At 33.4% G+C, this 16,272-nt stretch overlaps 1 protein-coding gene across 2 annotated transcripts in view; it reads left to right on the top strand.

Moving 5' to 3' along the window:
* LOC130655540 (cleavage stimulation factor subunit 3-like) overlaps nt 1-14,924 on the top strand; it is a 58,341-nt gene extending 43,417 nt beyond the window's left edge. Inside the window, exons 1-25 of one of the 2 annotated variants that reach the window (XM_057458313.1) lie at nt 2,574-2,616; nt 6,001-6,062; nt 6,498-6,614; nt 6,714-6,809; nt 7,966-7,998; nt 8,188-8,285; nt 8,725-8,791; nt 9,595-9,629; nt 9,709-9,769; nt 9,856-9,999; nt 10,465-10,627; nt 10,696-10,805; nt 11,167-11,283; nt 11,460-11,531; nt 11,605-11,706; nt 11,784-11,825; nt 11,944-11,985; nt 12,199-12,259; nt 12,345-12,408; nt 12,829-12,928; nt 13,016-13,120; nt 14,017-14,164; nt 14,241-14,332; nt 14,426-14,492; nt 14,726-14,924. In XM_057458313.1, the coding sequence (XP_057314296.1) occupies nt 6,051-6,062; nt 6,498-6,614; nt 6,714-6,809; nt 7,966-7,998; nt 8,188-8,285; nt 8,725-8,791; nt 9,595-9,629; nt 9,709-9,769; nt 9,856-9,999; nt 10,465-10,627; nt 10,696-10,805; nt 11,167-11,283; nt 11,460-11,531; nt 11,605-11,706; nt 11,784-11,825; nt 11,944-11,985; nt 12,199-12,259; nt 12,345-12,408; nt 12,829-12,928; nt 13,016-13,120; nt 14,017-14,164; nt 14,241-14,332; nt 14,426-14,492; nt 14,726-14,865 (2,088 nt within the window). In that variant the 5' untranslated portion in view covers nt 2,574-2,616; nt 6,001-6,050 and the 3' untranslated portion in view covers nt 14,866-14,924. Of the gene's footprint in view, nt 1-2,573; nt 2,617-5,998; nt 6,063-6,497; nt 6,615-6,713; nt 6,810-7,965; nt 7,999-8,187; nt 8,286-8,724; nt 8,792-9,594; nt 9,630-9,708; nt 9,770-9,855; nt 10,000-10,464; nt 10,628-10,695; nt 10,806-11,166; nt 11,284-11,459; nt 11,532-11,604; nt 11,707-11,783; nt 11,826-11,943; nt 11,986-12,198; nt 12,260-12,344; nt 12,409-12,828; nt 12,929-13,015; nt 13,121-14,016; nt 14,165-14,240; nt 14,333-14,425; nt 14,493-14,725 lie in introns of those variants that run through there. The other variant, XM_057458314.1, reaches the window with a different exon arrangement.
* Nucleotides 14,925-16,272: the final 1,348 nt, after the last annotated feature.

Consider the following 16,272-nt stretch of genomic DNA (forward strand, 5'->3'; position numbering starts at 1 on the left):
CCTGTTTTAACCTATCAGTGTTACGACTTTCAACCACGTGGTCTTACAGCTATCATTTTAACAGCAACTTTAAGTTTGAATATTTATTTGTATTTTCTAAACAAAATTTTAAATTATATATCCGGTCTTACCGTTGTTATCTTTAATACGGTTGGTTTGTTGTTATTGGAAACTATGCAGTCTTTTGGAAAAGATACATTCGTCTGTGATCTTGGAATCGTGATATACATGTATATAACCATCTTGATAGCACCTTGCATTCGAGTACTAATGGTAGCTCAGGTTGGGAAGACTGTTCCCAAAGATTTGATTGTCACTGCTCAAAGTTTTTTAGAAGTTTCTATCCTGATTGGTAGCACTGTAGGTGCGGGGTTTGCCGGAAGATTTGCGAATAACATAGAACCAGTGTTAATTGGCCAACTTTTCTTAGGCTGCTTAACGACGGGATGGTTGTTAACACGTAGGAAATCTATCATGTCGATTTCTTGAGTAGCAGTATTTTATATCTTTTTTAGTGACAAAAATTGCCCAATATGCAAATTCTAGTATAGAGTATTATAGAGTTTATATTAAAGAATCGCCAAAGATTCAATATATATTTTTGTTGTATTGTGTTGTTGTTTTTTGCTAAAGAGAAATTTGTACAGTCCGGTTGCGCTTCCTGAATAAAACTCCTAACAGCAAAATTTAATGATTGCGAAAATTGCTGCGGTTTAGCGACGGGATGATTGTTAAGCACATAAAAAATCTACAATCTCGATTCTCCGAGTAGTAAAATAGAGTTAATATTGAAGATTTTTAAAGAATTTATATTTTGTTTTGTATTTTTGAAGAATCTATATTATCATTTTTAGTCTTTGTTTCTTGAATATTTATGGAACATCTAGGCAAACATCTTTTCACAGTTCTGTAACCCTATTTTATATCAGATTTATATCAATCTAACTCCTATTTATCTACGAATATATGTATTGTTATTAGGATTTTGTGACAGCTTTACACGAAGACAATATTTTCGATACAATGTGTGGATTTTCTGTACCGTATTATTTATTATCATTATTATTCCCAATATTCATACAATATATAGCCACTTTAGTGTTTGAACCAATGTTATCAATGTGGGTCCTGTGTTCGGGATGTATACATCAAGTATACACCAGCATTACCTACCCAATTTCCCTCACATGGCATGGGTTGACCCGTAGCTGTAGTAAAGACACTTGCTAAACATGCCCGCGCTGTGGACCAAACAACGGACCTTGTGATTACGAAGCGAACTCCATAACTACAAGGCCAGGCGCTTCTAAGCCCCTGGGGCTTATTCTCGGAATTGATTTTTAGGATTGGGCTTATTCAAAGGTGAATTGTTGGAAGAAGGGACTTATTGTAGTGTTGTTCGCACATTTTAAATAATTTACCACAACAATTAAAACGTTATAGCATTAATGAAGACAGTCCTTCAGTTAAACAAAATAAAGAAACAGTAAGAAGACGCGGCTACAATTTTTAATGCAAAGCACAGTCATTAACGTAAATACACATCTTCTATATTTTTGCAAATAAGGAAAAAGGAAAAAGAATTTTGATAATGTATATTTAATAAAAGCCACATCTCCTACGAAACATTTTGTCACGCTATAATAGTACCATATACTTGCCAAAAATAAAGAAGACCTTAATGGTTAAACACAAGCAACGCTTTTCGTAGTATCTACGAAATTTTAGACGACAAGTAAAACTGTTATAAAGCGGACACTATCAGAACCTTAAAAAAATATTCGGTGAAAGGTGTCCCGCAATGTAACCAAATTCGCCTATTTTGTTTTAGGGTTTTAGGGTAATGACCATGAATTGGCACTTAAGACTTAAGACAATAGTTGGTATAAACTTTTTGATGCGGGGGGGGGGGGGGGGCATAATGTGCACATTGTTTATAATTTCTCATTATGACATAAAACTTGACACAATTATAGTATGAGACAGAAGAAATAAATGGGCATAATTATTTTCTTGTTGATGTCACTATTTTTTCGTGTGACTTCATCAAAAACTTATTTCTAGCATATCATCCAGTTTTGGAACACAAAAATGAATAAGTACTGGCAAAATCGCGAGAAGTACGATATATTTCTATTTCTATTTCGAAAATCGGGGAAAACGGATTCGACAGGTGAAAATACTGCTAAGTCAAAAAATCCAAATTAAAAACACCACCCACTTACGCAACAATGCATTCAATGGATGTTGCCTGTGCCAGGGAACAGGCACTTAGTGTTGACTTTTAGCAGATTTTACTAGTGTGTCGTGATAATCTTTACGTATGAGTACTTGTGATTTTCATTAGGATTTTACGATTCTTCGTTAAAGACCTTGAAACGTCGTTATTTATCAGATGCTAGAAATATATTTATATATACTTTGTTGGAACTTAAAAAAAGTATTGTAAAAGTAAGGATCAACCTCGTTCCCAGGTCAATCACTGGATGTCAAAAAACTGAATTCTTTTTCGAAATATCAGATTAGTAATTGAGTATCTTTTAGAATCTTTTAGAATAAAAACGAGAAGTTGCTTTTTGACGATTTAACATTCTTCAATGTGTTGAGCTGCAACAAGTAGGCTCCTCTAATGTGATACAGCTCGCAATTCTTACTGTGGAATATATTTCGTCTTCAATAATTCCAAAAAAAATTCAGTTAGCCTGGATTTGGGAGTCGTCCGCGATGTCAAAAAAGCACTCCGTGACCAAGTGTCCCTCTTCCTTTAGGGAAGAAGGGTGAAGTAATAGCCATGTTGATTTATTCAATTCAAAATGGCGAACAAACGGGGGTGAAACGTGATAGTAAAATGGATGAGTGCACGCGTTTATTTAACTGATTTTACTTTATTTTATATTCTTGTTCATTGTAGCTAGCTAGTCTACTTTAAGAAGTTAACATTACACAGTTTTTTGTAATATCCAATTCCAGTAGCCAAGCTGTTGCAACTCGTCCGAAACCAACTATTTTCTGGCTTATTTGTAAACTATTTTTTCATAAAATACTAAGAAGTTAAGTAGTCAGTCTGACTGACTGACTTATAGCTAGCTAGCTAGCTAGAAGGTTTTTCCAGTAGCTAGCTATGCAAGGTGTGTAAGAATCATACTTCATCAGCTAACACTATCAAAACTGTTAAAAATTATTTTTGAAATCCTTCCTTGGGCTATCTAGTAGCTATAGCTAGACAGTTCAGAGTGCAGGCTAGCCAGGAGACCAAGCATACCACCAGGAAGGTGGAAAAGTTAGGATAGGAAACATTACAATATTCTTGTTGTCAGAATAATGACTGCACTTTTTAATTGGTTACTTCTCTATAGCTACGCCTTTTCGGAGTTAGGGAAGCCATATTTAATTTTCCTGCAAGTTGTGCAAGTTGGACTAAAGCATACAAGTAGTACCAAAAAGAAGAGCCTCTTTTGAGAGATTTATCGCCTATCTTGCACGTCTTAGTTTTCATTTGGGTACCAGTATTAAATTCCAAACCCGTCGGTGGTTGCTTGTGTCGTGTGGTAATTTGCGAATTTTCATTACACCTTGGATTTGGAATGTTTTGGAACATTATATAATTTTGCTACAAAACAAGGTTTAAAGACTTAAAATACAATGCTGATATATAAAACATATGGAAAACCATCTCAAGGTAAAATGTAAATTTCTTAAAAGAGCCTCTCCATTTTGGCATTGTATGTAGGCTTCACTACTGAGAACAGAAGTTCAAAGTCTAACTTGCTCCACTTGTGGGAAAATTTAATATGGCTGCACTAATTCCGACATGTCGAATTGTTCTTAATTCATGTGGTGGTAATTTCTGAAAATTCTTTGTTTTGCAGGGCAAATGGTCTTACTCCACCAAAAAAATATATAATTCTATATAATTAATTCTATTATTTAAGTAGGAGGAATGTAAGAAATTGGTAATGTGGTCTTTAGTTGGAACTTTACATCATTGGACAATGAGTTTATTTGGTTCTGTGGCTAGCTATATATAATATGTATCACAGTGGGATCAGTTGGACTTTAACACCTCTGGCGTGTGGAGTTAATACAGAAAATGGGGTTTAAGAACTGTATGGTCATGTGGAAAGTTTAAATAAATCTTTAAATAAAACAATGTTTTGAAGATTTGAAAATAAAAAAACTCTCCTTAGAAAAACAGGTGTGGTATATTAGAAAGCAATTAAATAATAGAAAATACTTCATCAGTAAAAGTGTTCTTAGCAATTTGAAAATTTGAAAATAGATTTTAAAACTATCAGTGAGACAGTAAATTTGTTGGATAAAGAGAATGCAAAGTTAGAAAAGTTAGTAGCTTTATAAGAAGATGATGAAATATTGGCATTTGCAGATGGTAGATATTAAAATGATTTCGGGAAGTTATAATGGAGTTAGTTTCACTTAATGTTAGCATGACAAAAGTTAATAATGTCATATAAATAGTACATGCAGGGTCAGCAAAGAATTGAGTTTTACAAAGTTTCCTTTTGCTGGTGCAAAGTCACATATAATTCGAGAGTCTTGGTAATTTTCTGCATGGTGATGGTACAACAAAGTAACATCCAGTGGTAAAACACTTTTATTTGGACTACCTGAAATTTCCAAAGATGATGCAGCCTTAACCTTAGATATTTCACCAATATTAATGACATATGTGATGTAATGATAAATGTTGAAAAAGAAGGTAGTTTTGCAGCACTTTGTCCTCCGTTAAAACAAAAACAAGAAAAAGAGGGAAAAATTGTAATGAAGAAAGCAAGTGCAGTCAATAATTTTGTGTCAAACACATAATCACATGAATGAACATTGACCATTTGTTAAGTATTAATGATGGAAAGATGAAGCGACACCAAATATCTGCACAGTAACATTTTTACAAATATGTGATGTGTGTTAAGTGCCCAAGGAAGTAAATGTGTAAAGTTATTCTCTAAAGCATTTCTGCAAAATTTAAAACGTGTTATGAAACTTAGTGCTTTACCAGAAACACCAACATTGTGACACCACTTCTTATATAATAAAATTATTGGTAAAACTGTATTTTTATAGTCTGCAAATGTCTTAAATTATTGATTATTTTAAATATTATTTTTTATGTCAATATTTACTTTTAGACATCAGGTTCTTTATTTTGGTACCAATTTTCTTTATAATTGCCAGTTAACAATTTTAAGATTTAGTCTTCTTCAGTAACTCAAAAGCACATACTTTGGATTGGTTTGGACTTAAAAGCTAGTTGACCCCTAGTTTTTATATTTTTGGATGATTTGGTTTCGAAAACCATTAAAAAAGTTAAGAAAGGTGTGTGGTCGCACGTGCACGCCTCTGCACACACATCTTAATTTTGTTGTGCTATCTGTAGCTTGCATCAGCTCTGCCAAGCCAACCTGGAATAGATTATAGATAAATAGTGGTATATTTGTAACTGCATGCCTATTATGCTTTTTTGCACATTTTAAGATAACTTGGGCATGCAATCTTAATTGCTAATTTGAAAGAGCAATGTGCTGCATGTGGGTGATTTTATTCCTGACCAGAAAATTCATAGAAATTTGAAAAGGAAGCACATAATTTCGAAATTTGTAATGCTATCTAAAAGAAAACATTTTTGTTAACAAAAAAACGCAGCATGTGCTATATTTGGGTGTGACTTGCCAACCAGAAGATAAACCTTCCTTAAACTCAGTATTCATTATAAGGTTAACATTTATTTTGTATAAATGATTAAAAATCATAATGCAGGGCACAATGCAAGGGTTAAGCGGTTCAGGTAAAACTTTGAGCCTAGATTCTTTGCTCATCCCAGTCTTCCTAAGTTTTTGTTTGCAATTTCAAATGGACCTGCTTGTCTGCCAGTTTGCAATATAATTTTGTTGCTTAGCTCTTATGTAGGACCTATATTGTTTACTTGAAATATTTATTGTTCCAAAAAAATTCTTTAAATATTGTTATTAATATATTTTATAGTCAGGACAATACATTAACATACAAGGATAAATATACTGGTTTTAGTGACAATGCCACCCAAGGTCAGTGTACTATAATTTTTTATGTTACATGTTTCTACATGAATATTTCAAACCAGGGTGAGTTCACTGAGCTTTTGTACCAAGAGAATTTTCACCCCTGTGCTACTTAAATTTGATTTTAAAGTCTACCTCCAAGATTTTTAAAAAAAGTTTTTTCACCACTTCATGCTAAATAATCATCCCAGCTGGTGTAACACATCTTTACTTGTGGGGAAATTTAGTAAAATTTTTGTGCTCAGAATTAAGTTCTAGTTTTAGGAATATTGAAAATATTATTTCAGCTTAACTTAATTTTTTTTTGATTTCACTTTTCATTCTTACATCATTACTGATTTATGTTATTATTATACTGTCATTGTTGTTTTAAAAGTTTTATTTTATCAATTTGGCTAATTCTGAGGGACACAAAATATTATATGTTATATTTTCTTTTAGAAAGAGTCTATTGTAACACAATGGAATTTATCAGAACGTGGACGAAAGGCTGAGAGTTTGCTTCTAGAGACTCCATATGATGTAGATGCATGGGGTGTATTGCTCCGTGAAGCACAGGTATGTGTATGAATTATGTGTTTGTTGTTTTTGTCATGTCTTGTAATTCCACTTAAATTAACTAATTCCACTTAAATTCACTATTGATATGCTCTTTAGAATTATCCGGTGGATCAAGCCAGAGATCTTTATGAACGACTCGTTACACAATTTCCAACTGCTGGGAAATACTGGAAGTTATACATTGACCAAGAGGTTGAGTGTTCTTATATTTTTTCGCATTTCGCTCAAGTAAAATTCTGTTTTACATATCCTAACTTAAATTTGTGTTTTATATAGTGTGATTACGAAACTTCAATTCGACAGGGGAAATAAGCTTGTGTTAAATGTACTGGATGTCATGCATATTGAGGAATATGTATGAAGACTATGTGACTCAATTACTCAGCTGGCCTGAGTCTAATGTTAATATATTTATATAGAATATTAGAAATTTATTTTTAAGATTGAAAAAAATACGGTTCTGGTAAAAAGAACCTTTTAATATACATTGGTCCTCTTCTCTGTTTGTTATTCATTTGGTTGTTATTTCTTTTGTTGTTGTTTCATATTCTTTCTTCGTATGTTGCGGGTTAGTAGTCAGTTTAAAAACCAGATCAGGTCATCTATATATAAAAAGTTTGTTCATCGTCATTTATGGATTGAAACGTAAATGGGTATGCAGTAAATACATGGATATTTTAAAGAAAATAAGTTTCCTTTCTACTTTTTTCGTCTTGCTGTTTGTGAAAGTTTTAAATTGATTGTCTTGGATGAAATTGTTTTCCTTGTTGTAAACTTGTTGTTATGGCTGGTTGATGGATAGGAAAATCAATATATTTCAATGTGAGAGAATTTTATCCATGTAAAACATAAGTATATTTCTGGCAAAATCCTAAACATGGCACTCAACGATGAACAATATCATAAGTATAGATGGCCTTAAAACAGTGATGTTGTTCTTGTGGTTTTAGAAAGTACCAACAGTGCCACCTTTCTTGCAAAACGCTTTAAGCTGTAGATTAGTCTGTTTATCATTGAGATAGATGAGTCACTGACAACAATTTTTATTTCAGAAGAGAGTTTTTCTCCTTGTGTAGTTGTTCCAAATTCTAAAGAAAACACATTTGAAAATCAAAACATTTAGAAAGCAGAAGTGTTTAACTAAGTAACCGTTGTGTTTAAAAAGTGAAATAAATGTTTGGGTGGGTGGTGGGTAAAAATTAGCAGTACGTAACTAGTGGAGTGTTTATGAAGAAGCAAGTGGTGTCATGAAGATATAGTAAGTATATCTGGTTGGTATTGTTTCATACAGCCATGCAACTTTTTTTATGTGTAAACACTATTAATGGAACTTATTTTCTATGTTCAGATGAAATACAAGAATTTTGACCGAGTGGAGAAGGTAATAGTCAGCTTATGTTTTTCTCCTAATGTATATTTATAGGCCTCTAGCATCTGTTTGTTAAAAGAGGTTTTCCACGCTTCGTCTCCCACATCTTGAAAATCCTCTTCTACAAATTTGATTTGGACAAGGAGTAGAAACACTGCAAGTTTTGTATTTTTATTTTTTTACACTTGTGATATGTTCTAGTTATTTCAAAGATGCTTAATAAAGATACTTAATATGGATCTCTGGAAGACTTACCTTTCGTATGTAAAAGAAACTAAACAGGCTCTTGCAAGTTTCAGGTACTTTAGGTTCATTTATAAATGGTAACTGTTGTGTTGGAGCGATTTAAAAGGGGTCGTTTGAGTTTAACAGCTAATTATATGCATTTAAGTTAGTAAGTAAGTAACGGGAAGTTTTAATGTCCTTGGGGATTCCATCCTAACAGTTGGCTCTTCCTCCCTCCCCCCCCCCCCCCCCCCCTCCGATTGTACCTATGTTACATTACCACTAGAGATAAGTATAGCATTGCTCTAAGTTGCTTGCCTTCCACACAAGCCAGTTAGCGGTCAGTAGATGGCACCAAATGGGCTGACAACACTACATTTGGTGCGCTGGAGAGGGTGCTTGAACCTGAAACCTAATGATTACAAGTCCAATGCACTAGCACCACACCATCTTCAGATAACCATCTTTGCATGTGGTTACATTCAGGGATAAAAGGTGTTCGTACAATTTTAGGGAGAAAATGATTCAAGCATATGAATTCGCCATTGATAAGATTGGATTAGATCAGCATTCTTACCCGGTATGTATGATAATTTATGGTTGTAATACAACAATCGAGTGTATTAAGAATGCAAGTAAATTCCTAGAATGTTATTGTCAGGAGTAGGGATTAAGCAATATTTACCACAAATAAAAATTTTAATAATGGAATGATATGAAACATTTCTGCAACAATGGAAAAGGACTCTGACAATGTGTTTTTTGTTTAGTTACAGGAACTCAGGGATAAACTAATGCCAGGTGATGTTAAGGAGAAAGTAAACAGGAAGGCATCCAATTGCGCTCTTCTGAATTTAGGTTGGGATATAGAGGCTTTGGTTGGCTATTTCTGAAGATAAGATGTTCTAGATGGATAAATGCATCTGCACTATTTTCTTTTTCCTTTTTATCATAATTCATCTTTAATTTTGGAGAATATTAAACTTTTTTGTTGATACAACCTTATCAGCTATTTTATTTTGTAAAGTAACCAGCTGTCACGTCATCTTTTTTTACGCGCAAACTGCAATTACACTGGGTGTGTAAAAACTTCATGGGAACAATCCGGGTGAAAGTTGTGCTACTTTAAAACAAAGTTGTGACCCAAAATTAAACTTAACTTCAGGCGAAATGAAACTGCATGAACATTACAGCAATTTACTGAAGTTTAAGATTTAGGGTGAAGTTAAACTTGTACGTAATACTTTCCAAGCAAACTACATTTTTTAGTTTTCAAAATACAGGTGTTGAAGTTAAGTAATCATGAACTTACAAATGATTCATTAAATCTTACCACTTACGCAATACATATGTCTTTACAATATGATTTGTTCTTTTGTGTAGGTATGGTGTGAATACATCAATTTTCTTAAGGCTGGGTAAGCTTTTTGCTTTGTTTTTCGTTTAATTTACAAATTTTTTAGTAGTTGTCTATGTAAATTTAATAATATGTTATAGAGAAGCTCAAGGTGCATATGCTGAAAATCAGAAGATAGGACAAATCCGCAAAGTCTACAGTGTAAGTGGAACCTAAAAAATGAAAACTATACCTATATTGTGTCTGTATTCCAATTCATATTAAGTTTTACTTTTTATTTTGTTTAGAGAGCGGTGCATACACCAATACATAATATTGAGGTGCTGTGGAAAGATTACAGTCACTTTGAAATGTCTGTTAACAAAATGTTGGCAGAGAAACTGATTCACGAGAAAACAAGAGAATATCAAAATGCTAGACGTGCAGTAAAGGTAGAAAACACATATTAAAATGTCTATGAAACATTTTTTTGTAAGCATTAGGTTTGTAGGAACACTAATGTGAGTTTTTGGTAATTCTCTTCCAAAGTAACTGTAAATCTAAACAAGAGTGACTTTCAGTATTGTGATTGTTAAGATTATTATGTGTTGCTCAATTTGTGGCTTGGTTCCCCACTTATTTTTGTTCTTTGCAATCCCTAACAGTTTTAATCGGCAGTGTTGTTTAATTATGATAATTTAGGAATATAGATTTATGCTTAAGATTGAAATATATTGCGGCTGAGAAGAAGTTAATATATATTCACACCTCGCACAGCTTAAACCACAGATTGTGCTAGGAATCAAACTTTTTTGTTTCTGACTGCTATAAAACTTTAAAGTATATGAGCCTTTAGAGCCTTCAATAAAATCTAGCTTTAATAATGTTTGCTAACAATAATTTTTGTTGCTTCCTAGGAGTGTGAAACCGTCACACATGGTTTTAACCGCTCCCTACCTGCCACACCACCCACCGGTGCTGCTTTTGAAAGCTCACAAAAACAATTGTGGAGAAAATATATAGGATGGGAGAGATCGAATCCCTTGAAAGCTGATGATCAAAACCTGGTTGTTAAGAGAGGTAATTAGGCCAGTTTATACTGTGATCTTGCTCTCGAGCTGACTTCTGATTTTCTTCTTTCGTTTTAGTTATGTTTGCATTCGAACAGTGTTTATTGTGTTACGCATTTCACCCGGACATGTGGTATGAAGCTGCATCATATCTTGAAAACACAGGACGAGAATTAATTGAAAGAGGAGTATGTATAATTATTTTTTTCAGTATATATTTGCTTGACATGTCTTTATAACATATAGCTATGGATTGTATCTGTTTACCCTTACACCACGGGCAAAATCAAGTAAACACCCGGCCCCAGCTATATCTTCTGTGGATTAGATCCTGTTTAAAAAGTAAACAAAATTTTTTGAAAAGAGGACGAATTACGCTACCCAACATTACTAAAAATGAATCATTTTTTTTTAGCCTGTAATTACCAGTCAAGTTCTGAAAAGCTAATTAATTTTAGGGCTTGAAAGGTCTTTTTAAAAACAGATGCATATTCCAAGTCTTGAAATGACAAAGCAAAAATGTAAATGCGAGTATCTTTTAATTTTCAGGACATGCAATCTGGACAGAAGTTGTGGGAAGAAGCAGTGGCATTATATGAACGTGCAACGTCTACATTTTTAAAGAACAATTTGCTGCTTCATTTTTCATATGCTGACTTTGAAGAGGTTGTTAGGTTATGTTATTCTTTTCTGGTGTATTTTTTGCTTGACCTGAACTGTAGGAGTACTGACTTTCATTAATATTAGCCGACAGATTTAACAAAACTACTGTTCCCCAGACCTCCACTTCACATGTGTCGCCTAAAAAAGGTAATTCTTAATGTATTTGTTTGTTTTTTTAGAGTCGCAAACGTTATCAAAAGGTGCACAGTATATATGATAAACTTTTAGAAGAAAATATTGATCCTACATTGGTATGTAGTTTTTCACTTCGTGTTTCAATGTTAAAGACTGACAAATTTTTTAAAGTTTTTTTTTTAAATTTAGGTATATTGTCAGTACATGAAGTTTAGTCGCCGTGCTGAGGGTATTAAAGAATGCCGTGAAATATTTAAAAGATCGAGAGAGGACGGAAGAGCTCAGTTTCATGTGAGTAGTTCTTCAGAGACGTTCTTTGCGTGTCTACTTTGATCTTCCTTACTCTAACATCTCTTTATTTTTTGTAGGTTTTCATATCGGCAGCACTTATCGAACACTACTCTAATAAAGTAAGAACGTTTTTTATTTTAATTCTAGAATCTACGAAATTAGTTCTACCTATCTATATTTTTAACTATCAAATAAATGTATTTGTTTTGTAAATTTAATTTTTAACTTTATATTTAGAATTCAAAAGTCGCAACCAACATATTTGAGCTTGGACTAAAAGTATAACTTAAATATTTTGAGTAATGTATAATTAAAAAAACATCACAAATTGACTATATTCCTTTGGTCGCTTAAAAGTCGCCATTTGTTTATGATGCCATCAAACAGTAACATGAAATCGTGGTCGCCCTAGGTCAAGGCTAACGACTCACTGATAGCATATGAATTTAAAAGAGTTTAGTATTGTTTGAAAGCTATGTAAAATATTTTTAGAAATACGCTGATAATGAAGATTACATCATGGCTTACATTGACTATAAAATTGCGCAAAATGGTGAGTTCAATCTCTGATTACTTTCTCTTGTAGCATGGAGACTAGTAAAATTTGAATGACATTATTCTTTTCGCTGTTCTTTTAGAGGACAATAACACACGCGTTTTATTTGAACGATTGTTAAGTATCGTACCAAGAGAAAAACAAAGGTATGCTTGTTCTTCATATTTCGTGTTGAAACGAAAAATGTTTACTGTTGATGAAAATTTTTATCAGCTTATCGACATGCGAGGTAGCAGAAAATCTATTTTAGATTAGCATCTGGATGAGCTAATGTGTCCGCTTTTGTTCAGTATACCTATAGCTCCAATCGGTTTTTACCCGAGTCTGTCTGTCTGTCTGTCTGTCTGTCTGTTTTTACCCGAGTTTGTTTATTTGTTTGTCTTGCTCTGAAAAACTGAATTAATACCATGGTAAGGTAAATAAGTTTACTTTGCAAGTTTTAACTGTGGCAGAATATAGCCGATTCAAAGGTCCTACTTCTTTTATTACTTTATTCTAACACAGATTCTTATTCATTGTATACTCGTAAGCTTCTGCAGCCGCCTAAAACAATCTTGGTTTTTTAGATTGGTTCTTGGTCGTTACATGGAATTTGAAGCACGGTACGGTGACTTGGCCAGCATATTTAAAATTGACAAAAGAATGAGTGGATCGAACTCTTCCCAGGTTTGACAATTATTTTTAAGAAATGTAAAGCGATTGTTTCTCAAGGAAAATAAGCATGTCTGTTAGTAATTCTATAAAATGTTTTAGACTGGTTTTGAAGAACGTGATCCTACTATGTTGGTGGAACGATACAAGTATATTGACCTGCTACCATGTAGTGCAAACGAACTGAGAAGTATGGGATATACACCGGTATGTATTCAATAGCATTCAATACCTATGTCCCGTACAGTTTGTCTAATAATTTGTAATCATCAAGACCTCCAATGTTAGCCCTGACGAAAGGGTTAGAGTTAAGCGAGGCAACAATTAAACAAAATATTTAATGTTTTTTTCAAATTCAGTAATAGATTCTTCCTTTCTTATTTCTAACGGTAAGCTATTGAACAATTTCGCGCCACTGTAGCAAAATGATTCTTGCCCAATTTTGAGTTTAAATTTGGGTAATTGAATGAGGTATCCATTGTTTCTGGTAGTTTTTTCATGATTGTTTAATTTGAAGTAACCTTCCAAATTTTGACATGTTACGTTTTCAAAGGTTCTTTTAACAATCATCAGCGCTTCTTTATTTGTGCAATTCAAAATGCTGGGAACTGATTTACCAGTTATTTGTTTCGCTCGTCTTTCCAATGACTAATTGTGTTTTGGTGTAATTCAGCTTAAGCGGACCTCTATAGGTCAAAGTCGGAATAATCCTCATTGTGTATATTAAGCAGCATTTTCCGTGACATACAGTCTAAGTCGTTTAAACAATTTTAATCTCTGGCTAGCTGTCTTATAAACTAATGTAAATTTTTGTAAATTGCGACTTAGACTGCTATATGCGACAGAAATATCGGTGAACGTAGATATGGTACAGACTCAGTATAAATAACAGCAACTTCGCATGCAGGATTACTTGAGAGGCGCGATTATTTTTCAAGTCTGTGCCAAAAAGGCGACTTACTAGAAATGTGGGATTAATATAGTAAATACGGTCCTAAATGTTGTGTTGCAGTTTACAAGTTGACTTTTGCAGCATAATTTGACGAAATGAAACTTCAGAATTTAGATTAGTTAGGATTAAAACTTTTTACTTTTATCTGCAGAGAGCAGCGAAATCAAATATCACAGATACCAGTTACACACCTGCACCAGTTACTGAAACATCTGTCGCTGTTGTGAAGAAGGAACTGCCGAAACCTGACTTTAATCAGATGAAGCCATTTAAACCAACCATAGCAACCAGTGCAAGAAGTATTTTTTAAGAACATTTTTAAACTTACCTTATGTTATCTTTCAAGGTCTTGATGTGTTTCTATTTTCTGTTTAGTGGGAACTAACATAGCTTCGGGTGGTGTATTCCCTGCGCCGCCAGCTGTAGCAGATCTTCTTCTTCAACTGCCACCACCGACGAGTTTCAGGGTAAATAAATTCATAATCTTTTTTGAACGAGTATAAAAATGTGTAATGCAGGTGTATCGATCGAGTTTGTTTAAATTTGGTTTTTGAATCCAGGGTCCATTTGTGATCGTTGATAAACTGATTGAAAGTATGCTCAATGTAAATCTTGATGACGTCAAAAGTAAGTTTCACTGTTCATTTTTTTATATGCAAACATGTTGGTAATATAGGGTCGAGAAATATCGTATTTGGCAAGTAGTAATTTTGAATGAAAAACTTACACACAAGTATACTTTTAATGATCCTTTGGTTTTAGCGTCAATGTTTTATTCTCTTGCTTGTGAATGATATGCACTCTTTCTTATTTAAAGATAAATGCACACGAGTTGATTACAATTTTCTTTTCTTTTGAAGGTCATCAAAGTCTCACAAACGGTGACGATAAACGAGGTATGAAACGTTTACACGATAGTGACGATGAGTCTTCGTATCAACCTCCATCAAACGATTTGTATCGATCACGTCAACAAAAAAGAGTTCACCCTGTCACATAGACTGTCTTCAAAGATGTATATTTTAGTTTTTAACAGTAAATATAGTATTCCTAATAAAATCACTTGGTTGTGTAAATCTTGAATAATCAAGGTGACCTTAAGTCCTGTTTGCATTTTTAAACGATGTTTCATTTTTTGTGGTGTGCACCTCATAGAGATGATTTGTTTTAATTATTTGTGTTTTTATCATTTATCATTTTTGTTTTTTTAACATAAATATACAAATAAAAGAATTATTTGATTTCTTAGGAAGCATTTTTACTGGGCCCAGAAGGCATGGATTTTTTTTATAAAAATCAAAATCGAAATTATTTGTGACCACTTTCAGTCATTTTGGTCGAAAATAAATGCTTTTTTTGCTGAAATAATGACGCTTGTGTTTTTTCAAATGCCATTTGAACAAGCTTTTTTGACCCTGCAAATCTATAATGTATGATTTTTATCTGCTCTCACACATAGTATTTTCTGTCTCGCACATCTTTTCAGGTATCAGGAAATTCAGAAATTGTCAGTTTAAATGGCCAATCTATTCATTTTTTTAGTGTTTAACATTTTTCTTGCATCAAATCTACATTATACAATACAAAATTGATGCGTGCATACACATTGGGCAAAAAACTGCAATAATTTTCGAGTACAATGAGCACCTTAGAGTAAACCACAGGGAAACTTGAATATAAGATGTAACGTCACATGTCTCAATTTATATAGGCCATAAATTGTCAATTTTTTGTGTTTAGGTTATAATTTTGTTCTCTCATATGGTCGTTTTTACAACAGCCGTTTGGTTTTACCAGTAAATTCTTTCTTAAAACTTGTCCATTCTCATTTTTGTATGCAAAAAAGATATTTACAAGAAATTATAGAACATAGAAACTTTTTGTTAATCTCAAAAAGGTTGGGGAGGGGGGCGGGTAGATTTCATTTAGAGGGCTAAAATAGGGGTGGAAAGGGTGAATTTTTTTTATTAAACTGATCTAAAACTATTACAAAAACTTAATGAAACCATCGTGGACATTAAAAAGGAGTGCACTGATAGTTTAATTCCATTACTAACTCAGGCAATAAATACAGAAATCTTTTTATCCCCTTCCCCTTTACACAATGTTGGGAGAGTCTAAGCAGCAAACTTCTGTCTTCAAAAAACCTGGGTGCAACATTGTCCGGGGCTGTGGGGGTTAAAATGTGCAAATAATTGGAATTTTAAAGTGTCTCAACACTTGGCAAAGATTGTAGCTATCGCAAACACGTTCGTCGAACACAATTCTTTTTAGCTTCTTTTTCAGAGAGTATTTCTTAACAGTTATATTTTTATATTGCAGATTGGATCAGGGGCGTAGCCCGAAAAAAGTGAACCTTCGTCGAAGCATTGACCCACAGGGTCAACATCACACCGATGCGATATTA

Source organism: Hydractinia symbiolongicarpus, chromosome 8 (assembly GCF_029227915.1).
Source record: "Hydractinia symbiolongicarpus strain clone_291-10 chromosome 8, HSymV2.1, whole genome shotgun sequence".
NCBI classification, from domain to species: Eukaryota; Metazoa; Cnidaria; class Hydrozoa; order Anthoathecata; family Hydractiniidae; genus Hydractinia; species Hydractinia symbiolongicarpus.